This window comes from Culex pipiens, chromosome 3, assembly GCF_016801865.2.
Source record: "Culex pipiens pallens isolate TS chromosome 3, TS_CPP_V2, whole genome shotgun sequence".
Classification (NCBI taxonomy): domain Eukaryota; kingdom Metazoa; phylum Arthropoda; class Insecta; order Diptera; family Culicidae; genus Culex; species Culex pipiens.
The window spans coordinates 28,304,338-28,328,955 of record NC_068939.1 but is presented as its reverse complement, the minus strand read 5'-3'; the positions used below and the strand labels follow the sequence as shown (position 1 = coordinate 28,328,955).

The following is a 24,618-nucleotide window of genomic DNA, read 5'->3' as shown; positions in this document are numbered from 1 at the left end:
ACGGTGGGTTTCCAGCTGCTACCCAGCTGCCAGGGAATCTGAGAATATTGAATCAACCTGGGAAAAAATTTAGCAATCCAATCGGAAGCGTGCCGATTGGAATGTCCTCGACGATTTTCGGCGGCGGCGGCGATGGGACTCCCAAGTTGGCGAGGCCATTAGGCCCCGACGAGAGCAATTGGAAATTTGAGCAGCCCCGGAAATGGTCCATTCATGAGTAATCTTGGAGCTTTTTTTTTCGTTTCGTATTAGGAGGCGCTTTTCTTGAGAAGGAGAGCAACGTGCTTTCCACTACCCGGCGAAAGGTGTTTGGAAAGCCGAAAAGTAATTTGGGGCCCGACCCTTATCCGCTCTGGCTGGGACTTACGAGACTTAGTTGGGAGAATCAATTAGCTTTTCTGAGGGGGGAGGGGACCAAGGGTTCATCAGGATGAGTCCGTTTCGCGTCGACTGGCGTTAAATTAAGCGTGAAACAATTTCCAGGACGGCTGTATCGCACTTTAACAAGTCCATTTTATTTTTAAAAATTCAAGAAATTTGTTGAAGTCACAAATGGACAAGCGGAATCGCAATCGCACCTCCTACAAACCCATAAAACTCAAATGTGACTCACAAATTTGCCGTCAAAATCACGTTCCATTTCTCTGCAGATTAAGTTGTCCGCACTAATCGTCCTTTTGCATTAGACGAGAGAAGAAAATGCCAACAGCAATTGGATATTATGCGTTTCGTCCCTCGTTTGCCTATTGTTACTACCATTGGAGGGGAAAAGAAGAAGAAGAAAACCCATTTGGCAGCTGCTGCTGGCCGGATTTTGGACTTCCTTTGTTTGGCCAGAAGACATGGTCCAGATTTTGAGGGGCCTACCATCGGTGGCGACGACGAAGGCATGCAATGAAGCCGTAACGATAACGATTGATGTAATGATGGCCTACGATATGGCGGCCATTAGGATGGCAATTGAGCTGAAGTATTCAGTTTTTTTTTTCGCAGAAAACTTTTGCTTAAAAATGCTGAATCTATGGCCATTTCGACTGTTTTTTTTTGGATCTTTTAAAACAAACCTCTTTTTAAAAATTCCCATAATTTCTTTGCCAGCCACACACATTACTGTACATTGTTAGATAATTCTTTGAATACTTTTCCGATCAACTAATAATATTGAAGGTTTGGCAAATCTTCTTTGAAATCATAACTCAATAATATTTCATATTAAAATCATTTGAATACATTTATACTTTAATCTGTAGACTTCTAAAAAAATAATCCTTCTATATTTTTTTCATTCAGTCGCAACACATTATTTTTTTTATATTCATTCATTGATAAAAATCTGTGCATCGAATTTTTGTTCTTTTCTTTTTTGGCTGTAAAAATCTATTTTTCTAAAAATTAATGCAATTTTGAAGCAATATTTTAGAAAATTTCTTGTATGAGTAATGTTTTACGTACTCGCAAATCGACCTTTATTTTGCGTAATTATTTTGTTTCATGCAAAGCTTCATACAATTTGATAAGCTGGTCTGACAAAATAGGCCTGTGAATATTCGAAAATATGCATCTTGAGAGGAGATTTTCTTATCGATTCGGTGTCTTCGGCAAATGTCAAGCTTATGATTAGGGTTTCGGGACAGCGTGAAATTCGTTAAAACTTGACGATATCCGTGAAATCCCGTGAAATTTAACAATTTGATATGAATTGACATGAAACATTTTCACAGTCTTTTTTTTTTTGAAAAGGTTTTTGTGTATATGTTCTATTAAAAAAACCTCTAGTTGCTGGCAAAACAAACATTAAAAAAAAATGTTATCCCATTAACTGAGAAGTGAATCCTGCTGAATTCTTATATAATGCTAACAAAAATCAGAAAAAATACATTTTTGCAATTCCGTCGTGAAACTACTTACTTTTCCTGTCATTCTTGAACGACGAAATAGCCTACTTTTCTGTACCAAAAATAACAGAATCGAATAGCAACACTTTTCAAAATAAATGCTGAAAAGTTCTACTTTTCAACACTCAAATGGGTGCTGAAAAGTTGAACTTTTCAGCACTTGTTTCGAAAAGTAACACTTTTCAACATTTTTTTGATTTTAAACGATTTATTGACAAAATACATGAAAATTTGCCATAAAATTTCACTCAGTGTGCGTTTTTTGGAATGGCAAAAAATGTTGTATGGAACTCGTTGCAAAACTTGATTTTTTCAGCACTCTTCGTATTTATCCAACTCGGTGAACCTCGTTGGATAAATGTACGACTCGTGCTGAAAAAATCCTCTTTTTGCAACTTGTTGCATAATAGTAGTTTATGCAACAAGTTGCAAAAAGAAGATTTTTTCAGCACGAGTTGTACATTTATCCAACGAGGTTTACCGAGTTGGATAAATACGACGAGTGCTGAAAAAATCAAGTTTTGCAACAAGTTGCTTACAACATTTTTTGCAATTCCGAAAAACGCTTATTGAATGGAATTTTATGTCAAACATTCATGTGTTTAGTAAATTCACCGTTCAAAACAAAACAATATTGAAAAATGTTACTTTTCGATACTAGTGCTGAAAAGTTCATCTTTTCAGCACCCATTTCAGTGCTGAAAAGTAGAACTTTTCAGCACTGTTATTGAAAGGTATTAATTTTCCATTCTGTTATTTTTGGTAGGGAAAAGTAGGCCGTTTCGTTTCTCCAGAAGGGCAGGAAAAGTTGACAGTTTCACAGTGGAATTGCAAAAACTTCTATTTCAGAATCATCAACTTATCACTTGCATGATAAATATTATGAATCATTTGGTAACAGTTATTCCCTTAACAAATGTTTCAATTTTTACATATATAGGTTTTTCAACCAAAATTTGTTAAAGTTTACTGAACAATGAAATTGTAATAAGTTTTTAAAAGGCTGCAAACATTTTTTTTTTATTTAATTGACAGAATGAATTCAGTAATATTTTGATTCTTTTTTTATTTTCAAGGTACAATTTTAAAACAAATTCAAGATTAATTGAATAGTATTATTAATTTTTAAAATCACATTTAAAGAACATTATATTGACTATTTCAGTGAATAGATCCCGTGGAAATTAAACCAATACCACTTGTTTTGTTTGTTTCTGTAATTTTATCATAAGATTTTCAGACTTATTTTGACGTTTTCACGCTCCGCGAAATTTCCGTAAAATTTGATAGTTTGAAATTATGGTCCCCGTGAAATTTGCCATTTTTGAGCGTGAAAAATCACTAAGCCTAGTTATGATTCAAACTTTTCAGAAAATAAAAGAACACGGTAAAAAAAAATATTTCACTTTTTTTATTTTACTTTTTATTGCTCAAAATTGATTTCCCAAAATACTTGTTTTTGGGCACAAAAATTGCATCTTATGCGCAAGAGTTTAGGATGGTTAAAAATCTGGCACCGAAGAATTGCATTTATGAAAAAATAATAGGGTTGAAAAAAATCAAAAATATTGTCAAACTAAATTTCTAAAATTCTTTTTGCAAACAAAATCAAATTTGCAATCGACAATAACTTTAAAATTTATTTTTGATAGGGTGTTAAGTTATTAGCAATTTAAAGTGATTTTTTCTGCAATTTAAAAATACATTGTAAAGAAAAAAACACCTTTGCTAATTCCTGAGAAAATTTCGTATTTAGTTGATTTACCTAGTTGCTGAGATTCAGCCTATTAAGCCTTAAATTTTGTGAAAAAATATTGTTTCTGTGTTACTTATTGAGCCTTTATTTCTTTACTTGCGATTTCTCGGAAACTATTGGTTGGATTAAAACAATATTAAACATTTGTGAAATTTTAAGCTCTTTTTAAAAACAAAAATAATAAAGAAATTGGAAAATCTAGCCTATCATTTGAAAATGTCCAAAATAAGTTCTTTTTTAAGGTTATTTTTGAGTTGAGTTTTATTGTTTTATTCACAAGAGCAGAAAATTTCCCAAAAGATTCATTTTCAACATTAAAAGTCGTACCAATAGTTTCCACGATATCGCAAGTTGAATAATGAGGGCTAATTTGATAACTCTCATTTATCACACACAAAAATAATCTCCGATCAACAAAGTCGAAAATGAAAAAAAAATTATAAGAATTTTTCCAAGATTTTCGATGCGATTTTTCTGTATGAAGTATTTTTAATTTAATGCATATTTCTTGTAAAAGTCATTTTCGATTGCAAATTTTTTTTTACATAAAAAAATTACGTTTTTTTAATTGCTTGTTGTATTTTTGAGATTTTTCATCAATTTTTTTAAATTTTTATCTCTGATACCAGATTTTGTACATTCTAATCTGTAACGCAGATGTCTTTTTTTCTCCCCCAAAACAGATCGAAAAATCGAAAATTAAAGGAAAAATATCGTATTTTGGAAATTTATCATTTAGGCCGATGCAATAATTTTTCAAAGTTTTTGTCCCTCGGCTCTGGCCGTGATCACGGGAGGGAGGGGGGAGGTGGGGGTAAAATAAAATATAAACATTTGAATAACAAGCTATAGTTTCAACATTTGAATGCAAAAATTGTTTAAAAATGCATTTTACACTAGTTCAATTATTTTGCAATCATTAGTTTTCAAAAATGTTAAATTTGACGAAAACAAAAATTTTGGCGTAAAACAACCTTTTTGCGATAAGTCCTGACTCGATTATCTCGAAGCCTCGATTATCCGAAGCCGAAGGTTTGTATGGGACTTCGGATAATCGAATCACGAACAATTTTTTTTCCGTATTTTTTTATCCTACTTATAACATACAATTTTTGCGTTCCAATTTAAGTAAATTTTTTAATATTTGATTGCCTATAAAATCAAAAATAGTAGTTTATGCAACAAGTTGCAAAAAGAGGATTTTTTCAGCACGAGTCGTACATTTATCCAACGAGGCTCACCGAGTTGGATAAATACGAAGAGTGCTGAAAAAATCAAGTTTTGCAACGAGTTCCATACAGCATTTTTTGCAATTCCGAAAAACACCCATTAAGTGAAATTTTAAGTCAAATTTTCATGTATTTTGTCAATAAATCGTTTAAATAGCATAGCATAGCATAGCATTGGTGTCTACCCGTAGCTGCTACTTCGTTATTGACCAGGACCCCCAAAAATTGCTCCGTGGACCACAGATGAAAAGTAGGAACCAATCATCACCCCTTCACAATTTTCAAAGATCCCTATCATGCTGATCAATACCGACGCCGGCCACGACCAGTGGTAAGACACGGGGAAGTGGATGGGAATGTTAGCCGATACTTGAGTGATGGGACCGCCAAATCGACTGCGTCTCCGACAAAGTATCACATGAGTTTTGAGGGGTTAGTAAGATGGGTATGAGGTCAGGATTCACTGTGGTAGGTGATGCGACCATGAGCAATTTGTTTATCGGTTGAAATTTTAAAAATCTTAGGCAGCCGGCTGCGGAAAGATACCTATCTAGGGATTTAAATATAGTATTAATTCGACCGCGATTCTCCAGAAATTCTCCGTCGGCGTGCCTTCCGATCAACAGTGATGTAGGAAGGGCTTCATTCATTAAAATTATTTTATATCATAAGCCTTAAAACATATCCGTCGACGTGCCTTCCGATCCTCGATGATATGGAAAGGACTTAATCCAGCAATACGACTTGCTTGTCTCAATAAACTAAAATCGGATCGTTTCTATCGAAAACTATATAAAGAGAACAAAAATAAAATTCATCGGCCAACGAACGCGCGAACAAAAAATAAATGAATATAGAAGAAGAAATCCAATCACCCCATACACTCGAACAGCGACACAAAAGAGACGGAAAATAACACGAAAAAACAGGACTGAGCGTCCACACAGGCACCGCACTACTGATGCCATTATTAAATTATACTGACCAATCACCCCATGCACTCGAACAGCGACACAAAAGAGACGGAAAATAACACGAAAAAACAGGACTGAGCGTCCACACAGGCACCGCACTACTGATGCCATTGTTTAATTATAATGACCAATCACCCCATGCACTCGAACAGCGACACAAAAGAGACGGAAAATAACACGAAAAAACAGGACTGAGCGTCCACACAGGCACCGCACTACTCTTTGTCAATAAATCGTTTAAATAAATAAAAAATTGAAAAGTGTTACTTTTCAAAACAAGTGCTGAAAAGTACAACTTTTCAGCACCCATTTCAGTGCTGAAAAGTAGAACTTTTCAGCATTTATTTCATAAAGTGTTGCTATTCGATTCTGTTATTTTTGGTACAGAAAAGTAGGCTATTTCGTCGTTCAAGAATGACAGGAAAAGTAAGTAGTTTTAAGACGGAATTGCAAAAATGCTGTTTTCAATATTTCATCACCGCCATTTTGGCCGCCATCTTGGATTTAAAAATTATGAATAACGTGTTCGCATAAATGTCCCATATGCAAAAACAGCAAGCTGAGAAAAACGCAATTGAAGTTTGTCCCACACATGCTACGTGTTAAGTTTTCGCAAAAAAATCTGGATTTCCTCCTGATTTTTAGAACTAAGTACTGGATGTTGTAGGCTTTTCTGGAAAGGCACATGATTTTGAACCCAACTGCATCAATAAATCAAAAACGATGAAAATGCATATGGGACATTTATGCGATCATGGGCTGTTTTGGGGGTCATACTAAAGCTCAACAATCGAAATTAAGGCAGCGAAAAAAAAAGTTTTTGGTGATTCGATTATCCAAAGTTTCGATTATTCGAAGTGAAATTTTGCCAAGGCCTCCGTATAAAATTTCAAAAAATCAAAAGATTTTAAAAATAGTGGAAACTTTAAATAGAATTTGTAACGTCATGACTCGAATTCCCGGACGCTTCGAAACCCGGACACTTCATCTTATTTTATTATTTGACGAATTTCAACATCAACTTTAATTTAAAGTTTGTTTGAACGCTGTAGTTAATGCTAAAACAGTTAAATACAATAAAATTATAAGTTTACCAAAAAAGCGAAACATTTCACTTGAAATATTTCAAAGGCATTCGAAGCACCGGGAAGGCAAAGCAGAAATTTATGGTTTCGATTTCCTTAAATTCTTGTAAATTTTTATATAATCTATCGATTGTTTTGATGTTAAAAGCTTATTTGAGACCTAAAGAATGCCATTCACTAACATTAATTCAAAATTTGAGCGATTCATAAGTAAAATCGAGTGTCCGGAATTCGAAGCAAAAGTGTCCGGATTTCGATTCAGCTTTTATCAATGTCTGGAATTCGAAGCACAACAAGTCATTTTAATTTTAGGATTCTGATGAAAAATTGTTAGAAAAGACATATTTTGCATGCATTTTCTTGAAACTGACTGTTTATACTACATCCTCATGATATTTCTACATTTCCAATTTATTACATGATTTTTTGCCAGCTTTAACAAAAATGATATGCTACTAAGTGTCCGGATTTCGAATCATGACGTTACCAGCCTTATTGATAAAAAATCATTTCGGCATTTTGTTTTACGTTTAAATTCGCCCAAGACATCAAATCGATTAGAAAATTCCTTCGCAACAATAATTCACCAATTTTCACGACAATCCGTTCTCCCAAAAAAAAACCCATTCATCGGCCGCTTCAAACCAGCAAGTCTCGCTCCGTCGAAACTCATAACTTTGATCGAAATAAATTGAAATTTATTGACCCGATAAAGTGAAGAACCGTGTAACCGTACCCCGGGCCGGCCCGACAGTTTTTGCCTCATCACCGGAAATAGTCCCAGAAACCAGGGGACGACCGAGTACGGTCGGGGTCCAGCTGGCCAAAGAAAGGTCTTTATTTTGAACATCGCCACCAGCATGACTGGTGGGACTCTGTGGCTTCCAACGGGGGAATACATCACACATCACAGCAGCAGCACTAATGTTGATAGTGATTTAGAACCTGTGAAGCGATGATGACCGACCGCCCGACTCGGCTCGTCAGCAAAGGAAGTGGCCATTTTCCAAACACCGCACACATATGGAACTGTGTATGTGTGTGTGTGTGCTTCGTCGTCGTTATAAATATGATGAATTATTCAGCACGATTGCTGCCCGCTCCCTTTGGAAGGTTCCCGGAATTTTGCATAAAGGCTCACACCGTAAGCTGCCAGCAGAGTATCACCATGGAAACCGTCCGGTGGGGGTAGTTTGAACCAAAAAACTAACACCCCACCGCTCGCAAGCTATACCCGGAACGAGCCGTGTGGTTCAATTTCTGGCCAACTGAGCGGAAGTAATGCGATTACACAGAGCGAACTCGCTCTCCTCTGTATCGAGGAAGATTCTTTCCAGCAGACTGATGATGTGGGACCTTAAGCCTTTACCCACCACCGGCACTGCCAGTCTGCTGTCCTGCGGAGATCAATCTCCAGGAATAGATCGGACCAGCTGGTGTGTGTTTGCCTCCTTCTTCGAAGGAACATGCTAATGCGATTAACTCCGGAGATGGGGGTTGTAATTAAAAGGAATATTATAATAGTTTCATACTGCCTCTTACCCATTTTCTCTACAAACCTTGAAAACCATTCACCCAACCTATGTACGTGCAACGTCTATGCAATATTGATCAGCAGGATGAAACTGATGATGGTGCGGAAAGTAATGAGAATTTAATTCCCAAGCCCAAAAGCTCGTGGAACAATGCACTGGCTGATGATGATGCTGTTATGGACTCGGACGTACACACACCAGGTCGTCGTGGTCAATTATTGAAATTTTAATCGAAATTGTTTGCCAGTTAGTGGTGCTGGGCTGAGTTTCCCGGCGTGTTCAGCTTTGACGGATGCAATCATGTATGCATGCAAATAACTACTGGTTTTCATAATTTATTGCCGGGAATGAGCTGATTGGTTACTGGAATAATTTATTTGGTGGAAACTGGAAAGTGCAACCGGGCTTAGAACTTGATGATTTGAACAAGAATTGGTTATATATGAACTGGATTTTGGCAAATGCGATTTATTCATTCAACTTCTGTTTTTGTTTGAATCAACCGATGTCTGTATTTTTTTCTACAACTTCAAAAACATTCTAGTGATTGGAATATTATGACTTATGGGTCATTCCTTCCCAAGTGACCACGCGTCCAACATCGACCTTCACCAAATCTGCTCATATTTGGCATGGGGGTTGTTTTTTCCCCAAAAACAAAGAATCCCAAGTTTGGTGACATTTGGTCCACCCACGCGCCCGTGGCACCCCCCTCTTTTTCTGTGATTTTTGAAAAACCTCATTTTTGAAATGCATTTTTCTAAGAGAAAAGTTTACAAAAAGTCAACTTTTGGGTATGCAAATTTGAAGATTTTTTGACGTAGAATCGAATGGCGTACTCAAAATTTACGTACAGTGTTGCCAGATATGAAAATTTTGCGATTTAAGTTTTAACCCTCTACAACCTAACCCCGCCTTTAGACGGGCTTCGATCTAAAAAATCGCCAAAAATCAATTTTCCAACCGATTTTTGATCTTTAAAAAGCATTGGAAAGAAGAACTCTTAAAATTTTAGAAAATTTCAGGGTTGGAAGTTTAACTTGTTTTATGTGACTTTGCCAATGTTTTTAAAAATGTCATTTTTTTAGGGGTCAACTTTGGCTGTGTTTTTTACTAACATTTCCTATATTTTCAGTAAAAAGAAGTATGCAGTAATTTTTGTAGTGTCCCAGACTATGCCTCTACGCATTTTTTTGCAATTTAAATGATGATGGTGCCATTCTATAGCAGAAAATGTGAAAAACATGCAAAAAATTGAAAAAGTGACTGTAAAAACGTGAAAAAATTAGATAGGCAAAATGTAATTATATTAGGTGGTAGAATAGGCCAAATACTACCAAAAACAAACATAAACTAAACAAGATAAATGCAAATTAAAATACTAAAAATAAAACAAGAAAAACATAAAACAAGAGAAGTAAAGTTTTTCGTAGAACAAAAGTTGCTCAAAATGACCTCCTGAACACGAGAAGAATAAATATTTTCGAAAAAAAAATTTGGGCAGTAGAGGGTTAAAATGCATTTTTAACCCTTTGTACGAGCACTTACGGGAAAACTGACAATTGCAATCGATTGCTGAGAGTTTTTTACATTAAATTCAATCAAAACCTCAGGGTAAATTGGATATTTCTTGAGATATCACATTTTTAAGTTGGAAAGCCCTGTATTGCATAGCAAATGTTTTACTTAACCATCAATTTTCAACAGTACATTGCGTTAGAGCATAGTAGGCCTTGAAATTTGAAGATTTTTTAAAATTTCGTAGCGGAAGTAAGTGAATGTGAAATTAAATGAAATTGAATTCATGTATGTAGCTAACCTGTAAATATGACCTCAATTGGTTAAGGTTTAGCGGGTCCTTTTTTTTGTAACTTCAATCTATTTAGTATGAGGAATTTTCACTTCTTACATCTTCTTCGACAAAGTTTCCCAAAACGCTATCAAAGTTTCTTAAAGATTTTCCGGGGAATAACTTTGTATAGAACATCGCAAAGCGCTAGGAATGGATCCCTGAAAGATACAGGTTAATTTTTTGGGCATGTTTTTAAATTTTGCCAAAAATTCTCCAAAAATTCTTCAGGTCAAAATTTGTCTCACTAATTCAGGTTTAAAACCTTAACCAAATGACCTCATATTTACAGGATAGCTTCTGAGGCCATAATACTTGGCAATTCCGGTTGATGCGCTCAAAATTAAATCTTTTGTCATTTTCATTTATCCGTGAACCACGCCAAGTCTTGCCAAGACGGGGGTTCAAATACATACATACAATACATACATACATACAGACATGAATTCAATTTCATTTAATTTCACATTCACTTACTTCCGCTACGAAATTTTAAAAAATCTTCAAATTTCAAGGCCTACTATGCTCTAACGCAATGTACTGTTGAAAATTGATGGTTAAGTAAAACATTTGCTATGCAATACAGGGCTTTCCAACTTAAAAATGTGATATCTCAAGAAATATCCAATTTACCCTGAGGTTTTGATTGAATTTAATGTAAAAAACTCTCAGCAATCGATTGCAATTGTCAGTTTTCCCGTAAGTGCTCGTACAAAGGGTTAAAAATGCATTTTAAAACTTAAATCGCAAAATTTTCATATCTGGCAACACTGTACGTAAATTTTGAGTACGCCATTCGATTCTACGTCAAAAAATCTTCAAATTTGCATACCCAAAAGTTGACTTTTTGTAAACTTTTCTCTTAGAAAAATGCATTTCAAAAATGAGGTTTTTCAAAAATCACAGAAAAAGAGGGGGGTGCCACGGGCGCGGGGGTGGACCAAATGTCACCAAACTTGGGATTCTTTGTTTTTGGGGCAAAAACAACCCCCATGCCAAATATGAGCAGATTTGGTGAAGGTCGATGTTGGACGCGTGGTCACTTGGGAAGGAATGACCCTTATTTGAAAACGCTTATATCCAGATTTTTTTTTTAATAGGTCCTATAAACATATGAAAGACAGTAAAAAAAAAAACTCTAGATATAAACTTTTTTTAAATCTGGAGTTTTTTTTTTTTTGAAAAGGTCCAATAAACCAAATTTTCAGTTTTGCTTTTTGGGTGTTTTGTGATACCCCTGACTAGAGGTGGGCAAAACGCTCATTTTCGCTCGCTCTTTAAAATGAGCCGTTCTTTTGAAAAATTATTGCTGGAAAGATTTTTTTAAAGAATGGTGTGTTTTTGTTTATGTTTTTGTTAGACTTTTATACAAAAAGCTAAAAACGAGAAGATCCGCTTGAGAGCCATAGGTCTAAACGTTCGAATGGATGGATGGAAAAGCACCCAAACCTTAATTTAGAATTTTGGAGAAAATTGCTATTAATTTTACAAAATTTCTTTTACTTGAGAAAATGTTCAGCGAACTCTTTTCTACATTGAAAAGTCTATAAATGCTAAAGTTAAATCGAGCAAAAGACGTTAGGATATGGTTATTTTGTAGTTTTTCGGCAAAATTTGCCTAGTGAAGCATTTTGAAATGCTCAAATTTGTACTCCGGTAATTGTTAATGTGTCTTCCGATCAGTTGTGCAATGAAAAGTTTTTTATTTTGATTAGAAAATCATTCACTTTTGAAGTAATATAAGTACATGAAAAAGTTCACCGTGTACATAATTCTGACAAATTTGACATAATTTATAAGCATTAAAAATTTGAAATTACATTATCAAACCTCAAAAACAAATTTCATGCTACAATTTGTTGGAAATGCAATTAAAGTTATTTCTAAAATCATTCCATCTATGAACGGTTCTTTTTTTGTGAGCCATGGTTCGTTCGCTCTTTTTAGTGAACCGGCTCTTTGAGCGGCTCGCTCATTTTTTGCCCACCTCTACCCCTGACTACCCCTTTTGGGTGGTTTCAAAAACACCCAAAAAGCAAAAACCGGAAATTTTGTTTATTGGACCTTTTCAAAAAAAAAAAAAACTCCAGAAATACTAAAATCTCCTAAGACCATTGAGTTTTGTTTTGTTTGCTACAGAGATGTATGCATAATATTTTTTTACTAAGATTAGTTTTTTTTAATTCATGAAAAAAAAAAAAAGTGTATTTCTGCTATTAGGAAATATTTAGTGTCCATAGAATATCTGTTTTTGAAAATATTTTTTTCTAAATAGCAGCGAAATTCAATACAATTTTAAATTTTGAACTTTGAAAATTAAGCCTAATAATCGGTCGTGTTTAAATGATGCTGGAAAATCTGGAGTGTTCCTTGAAATTCAATTAAACCAAGTACACCAACGAGTAGAGCAACTTTTTGTGAACATTTCTGTTTATTTTTACTTTTATTAAAAGTTATGCTATTCCTTTTACAAGCATTTAAAAAAATATTCCAAAAATGCATTCTAATCAGTCGAGTGCGTTGGGCCACGCCCATTTTTCTATTTTCAGCTTAGTTCTTTTTTTCTTCCAACGCTCTTTTGGGTCTGCTTAGTGCTGCCAAAATTGATGAAATTTTAAGCGAACACTCACGAAAAGTAGCATTTATAGAGAAAGTTTCATAGCAACATCACAAGCGCTGCTGGTGGTGTTGGTGGCCACCCTTTGTTCTTCAATTGCCTTCGCTTCTCGCTCGGTTTTCTTCAGCCTTCGATTGGAATGGGTGGTCAAAATTGAAACGTCAAAAGACTTAGCGCGTTTGTTTTTTTGATGGCGCTTGCTAATTATTTACATGTTTCTGGATTATTTTTCAAGTGAGCGACTAACTAACGTGTAAAAGAACATGTTGCCGGTAGTTGGAAGCAATTTTATACACAGTAAAAAAAATCATGGTAAAATTTCATCTAAAAAGGAGTCGTTCTTTTATGTCAGAAAAAAGCTTTAATTTTACCTCTTATAATGTGTAAATTTACATCTGGCAGACGCTAGGAAAAAATATCTGTAATCCCAAAAAAATATCAAACCGGCGATAGTTATATCTAGCTTACTAAGCCCGCGCCCCAACCCGCACGGCCATCTCGCCGCTGTGAAAACTGGACGATCAAAGCCAATGTACCTCTACGTATCTCGTATATCGTATATGTACCCTATATGCAGTAAATACAGTATACAATGTACGGAACACATAGAGCTACATTGGCTTTGATCATCCAGTTTTCACAGCGGCGAGATGGCCGTGCGGGTTGGGGCGCGGACTTAGTAAGCTAGATATAACTATCGCCGGTTTGATATTTTTTTGGGATTACAGATATTTTTTCCTAGCGTCTGCCAGATGTAAATTTACACATTATTAGAGGTAAAATTAGAGCTTTTTTCTGACATAAAAGATGTACTCCTTTTTAGATGAAATTTTACCATGATTTTTTTTACAGTGTATCTTAAGCGCTTTGAAATCGTTAGCGCAAATGAAAAGATATTGATGCCGACTTTCGTTAAGCATTTAACCTCTGATCTTGCGTGTGGATGTTTGTGCCACCAAAATGATGAGAAATGGTCTCGCAAAATAGAATTTATGATCAAAAGTGCATTAAATTGATCTTTTTGGCCAGTAAGTGGCATACATTTGCGTGCTTACTCGAGGCGGTGCTGTTTCTGGTAAGTTTATAGCCTAAATAGTATTTTTGGAGCTTTAATCGAGCATCAAACTCTCCATATGACGAAGATAGGTGTTTGATTAGAAAGGGTATATTTCCCCTACCTTACATTTTAAATTGGGAGAAACTCATGTTTTTTATTTCTTGTTCTTTTTTTTTAAAAAAATTATTAAAAAATAATTGTTTTAAATTTTTGATATACCGGCAACTATTTGTCCGATTTTCAATGCTAAAAATTAATTCTTTGTAAAAAAATTCAAACTTTCGAATAAAAATATTTTAAGAATTTCAAACTCATGCCTAACATTTGGAATGGGCTGAAACTTAATTTTTAAATTTTACTTTTAAAAATTATTTCAAAAATGTTGTAGCACGATTTAAATATTTTTAAAAAATCTTATATTCATTTCCTTTTTTGTTCTATTTAAAAAAAAACATGTTCTTGGGATTTTTATTTTTTGTATAAATCAAATATTTATTTAATAAGGTGAGGAAGGCAAAAAGAATCAAATAAATGTGTGAGCCTATTTGGCGATCATTTTCAGATCAATGTGTTTTTAAATTTCAAAAGTGCATAATTCAAATCATGTCAAAATGTGACTTTTAAGATTTGTTATTTTATTCATTTTATGAGATTTTTTCAATGTCATTTGAAATTTCTTTATGACTTATGAAAAAAAGCAATCAAAAAATGCTTAAAATAACAGACAAGAAAATAATATTCTCAATCAAATGATTCTAGCGTAGCTGTAACTGAAATTTGATGGGAATTTAATTCCAGCCAGACTAGTTCTCGAACTTCATCCCACGTTCAAGTTTCCACCGAGTTCCTTGCAAAAGTTTTCATGCTATAAATTAGAATCTTCTAATCCCAACCAGCTAATTGCCAAGATTAAGCATCAAGCCAAATCGGAAATGGAGTTCCGCTGGCACAAAGTCACGCCTTTCACAGAAACGAGAGTACGGTTTACCACCTTCTACGCACGGCGCGGCAAAACTTATCCCTCCCGCAGGGATACGTGACCAATTTCCCTGTACCTACCCAACAAAAAAATCAAACTTTTCCATTCAGTCGCTCTCACGTGTGTGTGTGCGCGAGCTCACGATCCACGTGTCACGCTCGACCGCGATAGCTTATCCTTAAATGCTGCTGCTACTGCTCACCTTTTTTTACACCTCAAACATCGCTCGCTAGTCGTTTAATCGCAGTAGATTAATCGTGTTATGTTTAGCCCCCTCTTCTAAATGGTGTTCCGGTTCTCTTTAGTAAAAGCTTTCTAGATTAACTAGCAGCGATTAGCGCGACCATATCCGTGTTGTGTAACCATCATGTAATTACAGCGTCGCTCAGAAATTGGTTCTTCGTGTTTTTTAATCCTACATCACCCGTTTCGTTCTGTTCTTTTCGTTTCACGCTACCACAAAACAAAAAAACTGAAAAATTACGACACTCACTATGATTTCGTTGTGCCGTTTGCGTTGTTCCGTTTGTGCCGTTGCTATCATCAAAAAAAAACACTCAAAATAAAAACATTTACACAAAAAATAAAACACACGCAACCAACTTGCCGCAATATTCCACGATAAGAAGACCGAATTATTGCAGCAAACGGAACCAGAAACGCAAGTCTCAAGTGCCAACAACAGCGTCAACGCCACCAGCAGCAGCATCACCAGCAGTACGACCTCCCCAGACCCGGCTGCGGTCAGTTCCTCGATGGCCGCCGCCAGCAGCAGCAGTAGCAGTAGTCCGGGCCTGTTGACGACGGCGACCACCACGACGACGGCCTCCGGAACGGCGCTCAGTACGGTCGCTGCGGCCCAGTTGGCCAGCCAGGTTGCCGCCCAGCAGCAACAACAGCAGCAGCAGCAGCAGGCCCAGAGTGTGGCCGCCGCCGTTGCGGCCGCGACCGCCATGGCCGAATCCAAAGCGCAACCAAAACGACTACACGTGTCCAATATTCCGTTCCGGTTTCGGGACCCGGACCTGCGGTCCATGTTTGGGGTGAGTAGACCTTTTTTTAAATGGATTTCTTTTTGGGAGGAGTTACAGATCTAAATTGATGCAATTCTTGTAAAGATAGTTTTTATTCTTTAGTTTATGAAAATTAACCAATCTTGTCAATGATCTTTATAGATACAAAAAAAAACATTTCATATAACAGCAATTCCCCACGAAAACAGAACGATTCGAATGAGAAAAGTTGTTCGATTTCAAAAAATCATAACTCCGCGCCATTTCAACCGATTTTAGCTCTCTTGGACGCAAACTTAAAGTGATATTTATTAAAATTTGTTGTATTAAAATTTAAAATGCTATTTTGAAGGTCTCGGGACCAAAAAGCCAATGTTTGAAAATAGGATAGGAAACCCCAGTCCAATGTTGAGCCTGATCGAAATCGTGCTGTTTTTGAATCGTGCTGTTCGCAATTCCTGGAGAATTGCTGATAATTAAATGAAACTTTATAGTAGTGAGCAATTCTCCCCAATCCAGAAAATATTTTTCTTTCTATTTTTAAATACAATGAGAGAGGGATTTTTTTCATCGCAAAAAATACATTTTTTAGTTTTGAATATAAAAATATCGAACTTTTCAGCACTGGTATTGAAAGGTATTAATTTTCCATTCTGTTAATTTTGGTAGAGTAAAGTAGACCATTTCGTCGCTCGAGAATGACTAGAAAAGTTAGGAGTTTCACGACGGAATTGCAAAAATGTTTTTTTTTGTTTTAATAAATTTTATGAAAACCACAAAAGTTTGGTTTTTTTTACCATTGTGATGAGGAAACTAAACTTAAGCTTAAATTTAACTTAAACTTCAAAAAATTGCAACAGCCTCTGAAATTTGAATGTTTTTTTTTTGTTTTGTAGTAAGTTAATGATATCAGGGTTAGGGTGCCCATAAAAAATGACCCCCTGCTCCACAAGCGGAAAACGGTTTATTGGGTTATTTTAAGCATCTGTGTAAATTTTGAGCGAAATTGGTTGAGATTGACCCAACGTTGCCAGATTATTTTATGGGAAATCTGTATTTTCTTAAAAATAAATCTGTATTTTATCTGTATCATGTCAAATTCGAAGCTATAGAAGATTTTTTTAGACTTTTCCTAACAGATTTAAGCTTTTTAATCATTTTAAAGCATAATTCAATTACTAAATTGTTGAAATTTTCGAATTAAAGCATTTTTTTAAAATCTGTATATACAGATTTTTGTAATTTTCGGGATCAAAAAATCTGTATAATACAGATTTATCTGTATATCTGGCATGGCTGGATTGACCCATTGATACGCGAGCCTAAAGTTGGTGAAAAAAATGTTTTTCATACAAAAATGACTTTTTTAAATCGCTAATAACTTTTCAGGTTCAAGTTTTACAGCTTTGGTATGTTCTACAAAGTTGTAGAGCATTAAAATTTCAATTAGAATCTCACTTTTGAGAATATTTGGATGAAAATAGCGTGCCGTGCAGACCAAACCGTAAGAAAGTTGAGTTTTCCATTTTTTTTTCGATTTTTCCCATACAAACTGGTGCAAACAAATAAAATAAATATAAAAATCAAAATAACAAGCCATAGTCTCAACATTTGAATGCAAAAAATGCATTTTACACTAGTTAAGTTGTTCTGCAGCACTGCCCATAATTGAAAATTCGGCTATTATGCCAAATCAAGTATTCCGAGAAAAACGCGTTTTAGTGTTTGTCACAAAATCTCCGTCAAGGCAATTTCCCATAAGATTGGCATATTAGCCGTTTGGTTTTTCGCATCGGCAGCCAAGTCTAAACACTTTTTCAGTAAAATTCAGATTCCAGAAGATGCGTTGGAACATCCTCTACCACCTGGTGCTAATATCTCGTTTTTGCCAAATGTGGATATTAGCCGTTTTTTCAATGGTGGGCAGTGCAATCATTGGTTTTCAAAAAAAAGTAAGATTTGACAAAAAAAAAATAAGCAAAAAAAATTTGCGATACTAAACATCGAAAATTTTGAAAAATTAAAAAGATGTTTAAATCAACCCAAACATGCTAAAAATGATTTTTTGCAATTCCGTCGTTAAACTACTTACTTTTCCTGTCATTCTTGAATGACGAAACAGCCTACTTCTCTGTACCAAAAATAACAGAATCTAATAGTAACCCTTTTCAAAACAAATGCTGAAAAGTTCTACTTTTCAGCACTAAAATGGATGCTGAAAAGTTGAACTTTTCAGCACTTCTTTGAAAAAGTAATACTTTTCAACTTTTTTTTTATTTTAGCGATTCATTCATTCAATGCATGGATATTTGTCCCATAATTTTGTTCAAAGGGTGTTTTTCTGAACTGCAAAAAATGTTGTATGAAACTCGTTGCAAAACTTGATATTTCATCACTCGTCGTATAATAAATGTGCTGAAAAAATCATCTTTTTGCAACATGTTGCATAAACTACTATTAAATGCAGGGGAATGCATTATAAATTAATTTCATCTGATTGCACTTAAATTTCCATTGAAATTTTGAAGTTTTTTGAAAAAATATTTTTATGCCCCCTGATTTTTCGGGCCAACTCTGAAGGGGGGAAAGGGGGGAGGTGTCAAAAACTTTTAATAAAATTTGTACCAGCCTTATAAAAAAATGTGTAAAAACGTTCGATTGCAAACTTGATTTTTCATCTGAGCAATTCTCTACGAAATCGGTATTTTTTCTTCATTTAATTTTTGTATTTTTTAATCCGGCTGAAACTTTTTTGGTGCCTTCGGTATGCCCAAAGAAGCTATTTTGCATCATTAGTTTGTCCATATAATTTTCCATACAAACTTGGCAGCTGTCCATACAAAAATGATGTATGAAAATTAAAAAATCTGTATCTATTGAAGGAATTTGTTGATCGATTTGGTGTCTTCGGCAAAGTTGTAGGTATGGATACGGACTACACTGGAAAAAAATGATACACGGTAAAATTTTTTTGGTAATTTTTTATTAAACTTTTTATCACTAAAACTTGATTTGCAAAAAAACACTATTTTTAATTTTTTTTATATGTTTTAGAGGACATCAAATGCCAACTTTTCAGAAATTTCCAGGTTGTGCAAAAAATGTTTCACCGAGTTATGAATTTTTGAATCAATACTGATTTTAAAAAAAATCGAAATATTGGTCGCAAAAATTTCTAAACTTCATTTATCGATGTAAAATCAAATTTGCAATCAAAAAGAACTTCAGTGAAATTTTGATAAAGCGCACCGTTTTGAAGTTAAATCCATTTTTAGGTGACTTTTTTGAAAATAGTCGCAGTTTTTAATTTTTGTAAATTAGTGCACATGTTTGCCCGATTTTGAAAAAAATATTTTTGAAAGCTGAGAAAATTCTCTATATTTTGCTTTTTGAACTTTGTTGATACGACCCTTAGCAATGCAAAGGTTTAAAAACAGGAAAATTGCCATTTTTCTAGTCTCACCCAAAAAATCCATCATTTTCTAATGTCGATATCTCAGCAACTAATGGTCCGATTTTCAATGTTAAAATATGAAATATTTGTGAAATTTTCCGATCTTTTCGAAAACAATATTTTCAAAATTTTCAAGTCAAGACTAACATTTCAAAAGGGCCAAACATTCAATATTACGCCCTTTTAAAATGTTAGTCTTGGTTTAAAAATTCTGAAAATATTTTTTTCGAAAAGATCGGAACATTTCACGAATGTTTCATGTTTTAGTTGCTTAGTTTGGGTGAGACTTAGTAAACATCAATTTTCCTATTTTTAAACCTTTGCATTGCAATATCTCAGCAACTAAGGGTCGTATCAACAAAGTTCAAAATCTCAAAATATAGAGAATTTTCTCAGCTTTTCAAAAATATTTTTTTCAAATGTGAGCAAACATGTGCACTAATTTTAAAAAAATGAAAAACTGCGACTATTTTCAAAAAAGTCACCTAAATATGGATTTTACTTGAAAACGGTGCACTTTATCAAAATTTCACTCAAGTACTTTTTGATTGCAAATTTGATTTTACATCGAAAAATGAAGTTGAAAATTTTTTGCGACCAATATTTCGAATTTTTGAAAAAATTAGTATTGATTCAAAAATTCATAACTCGCTCAAAGATTTTTTGCACAACCTGGAAATTTCTGAAAAGTTGGTATTTTATGTTCTCTAAAACAAAAAATAAAAATAAAAATAGTGTTTTTTTGCAAATCAAGTTTTAGTGATAAAAAATCAAATAAAAAATCACCAAATTTTTTTTACCGTGTATCATTTTTTTCCAGTGTAGTCCGTATCCATACCTACAACTTTGCCGAAGACACCAAATTGATCAAAAAATTCCTTTAAAAGATACAGATTTTTGAATTTTCATACATCATTTTTGTACAGCTGCCAAATTTGTATGGAAAATTATATGGACAAACTAATGATGCAAAATGGCTTCTTTGGGCATACCGAAGGCACCAAAAAAGTTTCAGTCGGATTAAAAAATACAAAAAAAATCGAATGACCGAAATCTGAGAGAACTGCTCATCTTAAAAATTGTTTTCGACATTTTGTTAGACAATTTTTTTTTCCTTAAATCACTTTTTTTTTCAAAAATTGATAACCTAAACTCTAGCACAAAAAAATCCCTTTTCAGCATCTTAAAACACATTTAAAAATTTCGAAAATTTAAAATAAATCAGGATTTTATTGTATGTACCTATTCTTTTATGAAAACTCCTAATTATAACCTACAACTTTGCTGAAGATACCAAATTGATCACACAGTCCCTTCTCCAGTTACGAACAACTCCCAAGTTTGTATGGAGAAACCAATGAAGCAAAATGGCTTATTTGGACATAAGAAAACGGAGTTTCACTAAAACTAAAAAAAATACAATGAAATGTCTATTTGCAAAATCGTAGTAAAATGAACAGAAACACCCTACACTTGATTCAACAATGCCAAAAGATCATTTTGCAGCGCAGTTCCCAAGCACGGTGTAATTGAAACAATTCCATAAATGCCATCCTTATTGAATTCAACAATGTAAATGCTATGCTAATAAACCCTCCGCCCTTCCCAAATGTTGCCATTTTCCCTGGCGTGCATATGAAGCTAATCAATATTCTCCCACCAAACAATGTATTGAGGAGGAAAATTATCCTTCCGGCGGCAGACTGATCGTGGGCTGAGCTCTTCGACCCGCAAACCACATCAGTTCACAATAATCTAATTGGATGGATTCATCGACGTGAACAGCATCGTTTGCTGATTGATTCTGCACCTGCTATAATTCAGTTGCAAGACTTTTGCCGGAGGCAATGATTTGAACAAATGATACTATTGAGGTTTGCATTGTGATTTTAATAAGACAACTAAAATAAGTCATTTCGAAAGCGAAATCAAGCATTTGCTCGGAAACATGTGGAGCAAGTTTAAATTAAATTCAATCCCATCCTCACTTCGAGTGACGATTTCACGAGATCTGTAACTTTTGCGTTCTCCCTTCGAAGTGGAGTGGCTTAAAATCACAACAATTGAGATTAATTCCCAACTTTCCCGCAATTCGCAGCAATTCGGCACCATCCTGGACGTGGAGATCATATTCAACGAGCGCGGCAGCAAGGTACGTTGGTCGTTTTGTTTTACTGTCCAAAGTTTTTTTTTGTTTTTAGTTTTAACTATCTCGAACCCCGCTAGCAGCAGTCAGTCACAGTCAGTGCTGGTGGTTTAGTTGATTTTTAATTAAATAAAATTCCACCGGATAGCAGAGCAAAGAGATAGCGTCAGGACAAAGTTTGGAACCTGGTCCAGCTGGGTTCGTGTTAGGATCTGAGTTTTCGCGCAGAGATTACGAAAGTTGCTTTTTTAATTTCGACGGAGCAAAAAAGTTGCTGGTTAATGAAATTTGTTTACCTTGAAGATTGAAAGGAGGAAAACATTTTTGGCTTCTGAAATGTTTGATTGAGCCTATGCTAAAAAAAATGCAGTAAAATCATGTAAAAAACTTGATTCTTGTTAACTTCGGAGGTTTCTGTTATATTTAATTAAACTGATTATCTCTCCGGAATAGACACTGAAATAGTAATGCTGAAGAGATACAGCCTAAACTCCTCTCTGGAGCCACCAAATTGTTGATTTTCGTCAAATTGCCAGCGATTGTTCCAACAAAGTTCTCCCCCTTAACACAATCTTCAAGGTAGTACAAACGCTTCAATCAGCACTCAATTAAAGCTGTTTCAATTCAATTCAGGGAAGCGCGCGTACAATTCATAAAACGAGAGAGAGAAAAAAAGTTTAGAAACCAATCTCATTTGCGATTCACTTAACCCGCGGCAGAATTAAACGCAGCTGACTTTTGTAATTAGAGAAAGCACAGAATGTGTTTGTGTGCGTGCAAATGTTGATTAAAAACTCTGTTCAACGGGGAAAATTAATTAAAAATTTCCACCCGTCCCGTCAGTTATGGCGGCGCTCGTAAAGTCGTGATTAATTCGCAAGAAAAATCCTGGACCTCGTGGATCCTTTTAATTGGTGGAATGTGCACACAAAAGGATTGGTTTGTTAACTTTTTTATCTCCCGTTCTCTACTTATGCAACATCGGTTAGCTCGTTTGTAAGGATTATGATTTATTCCCCCTCTTCCCCCAACAACACCCCAACCAGATTCAGGTTAAGCTAGCGCAGGTCTCGTTAGGTCACGATTGATCCCATTATTACATAAATGAAAAAAACATGAAAATTACGCTTAAAAACAATTTGCAATCAAAAAATATAATCTTTTTTTTTCTTTTGTTTATATATATTTTAACACCTTTTTTGTTGTTTCGTTTTTCTACTTTTTATTTTCCTCGTTGGTTTCTCTACATACTACCAGAGTTTCTTCTTACTTTGTACTATACTTTCCTTTTTTGGTTCGTTTCTTTCTACTCATACATAGTTTATTTTGTGTACTTTTTATGAACTGCTATAGTTGAAGAGATAAAGTTTACGAAAAAAAAATACTGCGACTCCCAAAGAAACGCTCACCTTCACATCACACCCAAAATACACACACACACCATCGTTATCATTTATCAGTATCTTTTCCTTTACTTTTCCTATCTTTTTCTAACCTTGCAACTGCGATTACTAGTTTTATAGCGTCGTCTCTTTCACATTTGATGCTCGAAAGTTTTCATTTAATGCTCTCTCTATCTTTCATTCACTCTTCTTACTGTACTAACCCAACTCTATTGAACACACACTTAATCACACACTTGAACACACAAACATAGCCTGATTGTTGCCAATGAAAGTTTAATTAGACATTTTTGGTTGAAATTAAAAATACTTGAAAGCTCTATCTCTGTCTCGAATCATCATGCTCATCCCCGCGGAATGTGTCATTGTTTTCATCCTTCTGCCTGAAATGTTCTTAGTTGGAGTTACTTCGAAACGGAGTTTTCTTTACGCTTTTAATTGTCGATTTTGTGGTTTTGGAATGACTCAAAAAGAAAGGATTTGAGAGTGGCATCTTCGTCTTTTGTTTTGTTTCTTAATTGGAAATGTTTTTGATGGAAATTGATGTGGATTGTTTAGTCGAGAAGTTTTACGTGCTTTTTAGAGGTTCTTTTCATGACAGATAAGTTTGCAATTATCGCAAATACGTGGCATCCCTCCGGACTTACCACTGGCATGGTAATGCTGAAGAGCTACTAAATCTTCGTTGAAAATAAGTTCATTTCAATGCGAAATGAAAATAAGTTCATTTCAAAGCAGAACCTCAAATCGCCGCTAAATTGTGTGCCAATGTCTCTCTCTCAATTACAAAAGCGCAAAGTTAAATAATCGGCTCTCGAGACTTGATTCTTTGTCAATGTGCGCGCAAATCTGTTTACGAAAGATGATTAAAACTTGGATCGAATGTAAACAAATTCGCTCGACTGCCGAGCAGAAGAAAAGAAACTTTCGGTTCGTTGTGGCAAAGTTTTGCCTCCACTCGCCCAATGTACGAGGACGAAAACTTTTTAATAAGAGCATTTTTCTCCGGTGGCTGGAGTCGCTCTTTCCTAATTTGTGTGTCTGAAAATTGGGGATTTATACACATCGTTTGGGTGGATTTGACGTTACGACTTTTTTTCTTCGGTGTGTGTGCGAGTTTTGTTTCGCTCGGAAAAAGTTTTTCCCGGCATGAGGAGTGAAGTTATAACAATAAAAACCGCTGTTTTCGTGGAAGTGGACTTTTTCCGTCCAGGATGTGTTCTTGACGTTGTTTTCATTTGCGATTCCGTTTATTTTGATAAAATAAGATTTAAAATATAAAAATGTGTTTTTTATGGATCCTCAAAGTTAAAACTTCGATAATTTAATTCCAAAAAACTTAAGACAGTGTTGCCAGATCGTCAAACATTATTAAAATGGTCAAATACTTTTTCAAGCATATAAGTAGGTCTGGAAGTTATTTTTTTTAATAATTTAGATTGTTATCTCATGGCAGTGATGCCAGATCTTCAAAGTTTAAATATTTAAAAAAAAAGTTTATGAGGTTATTTTTATTAAAATTTACCACTGATTTTGAAATAATATACAAAATTTCAGATGCTTCAGATGCTCATTACTTAACAGTGTAGCCCGATCTTCAATATTTTACAATTTCTTAGAGTAAGT

General features: G+C 34.8%; 1 protein-coding gene across 12 annotated transcripts in view; it reads left to right on the top strand.

Annotated features, from left to right (window-relative positions):
• LOC120425920 (RNA binding protein fox-1 homolog 1) overlaps window positions 1-24,618 on the top strand; it is a 344,723-nt gene that overhangs the window by 231,311 nt on the left and 88,794 nt on the right. For 8 of the 12 annotated variants that reach the window (XM_039590565.2, XM_039590548.2, XM_039590543.2 and 5 more), the window contains exons 4-5: window positions 15,603-16,019; window positions 21,542-21,595. In XM_039590565.2, the coding sequence (XP_039446499.1) occupies window positions 15,603-16,019; window positions 21,542-21,595 (471 nt within the window). The remainder of the gene's footprint in view (window positions 1-15,602; window positions 16,020-21,541; window positions 21,596-24,618) is intronic. The other 4 variants (XM_039590596.2, XM_039590588.2, XM_039590573.2 and 1 more) reach the window with 2 other exon arrangements.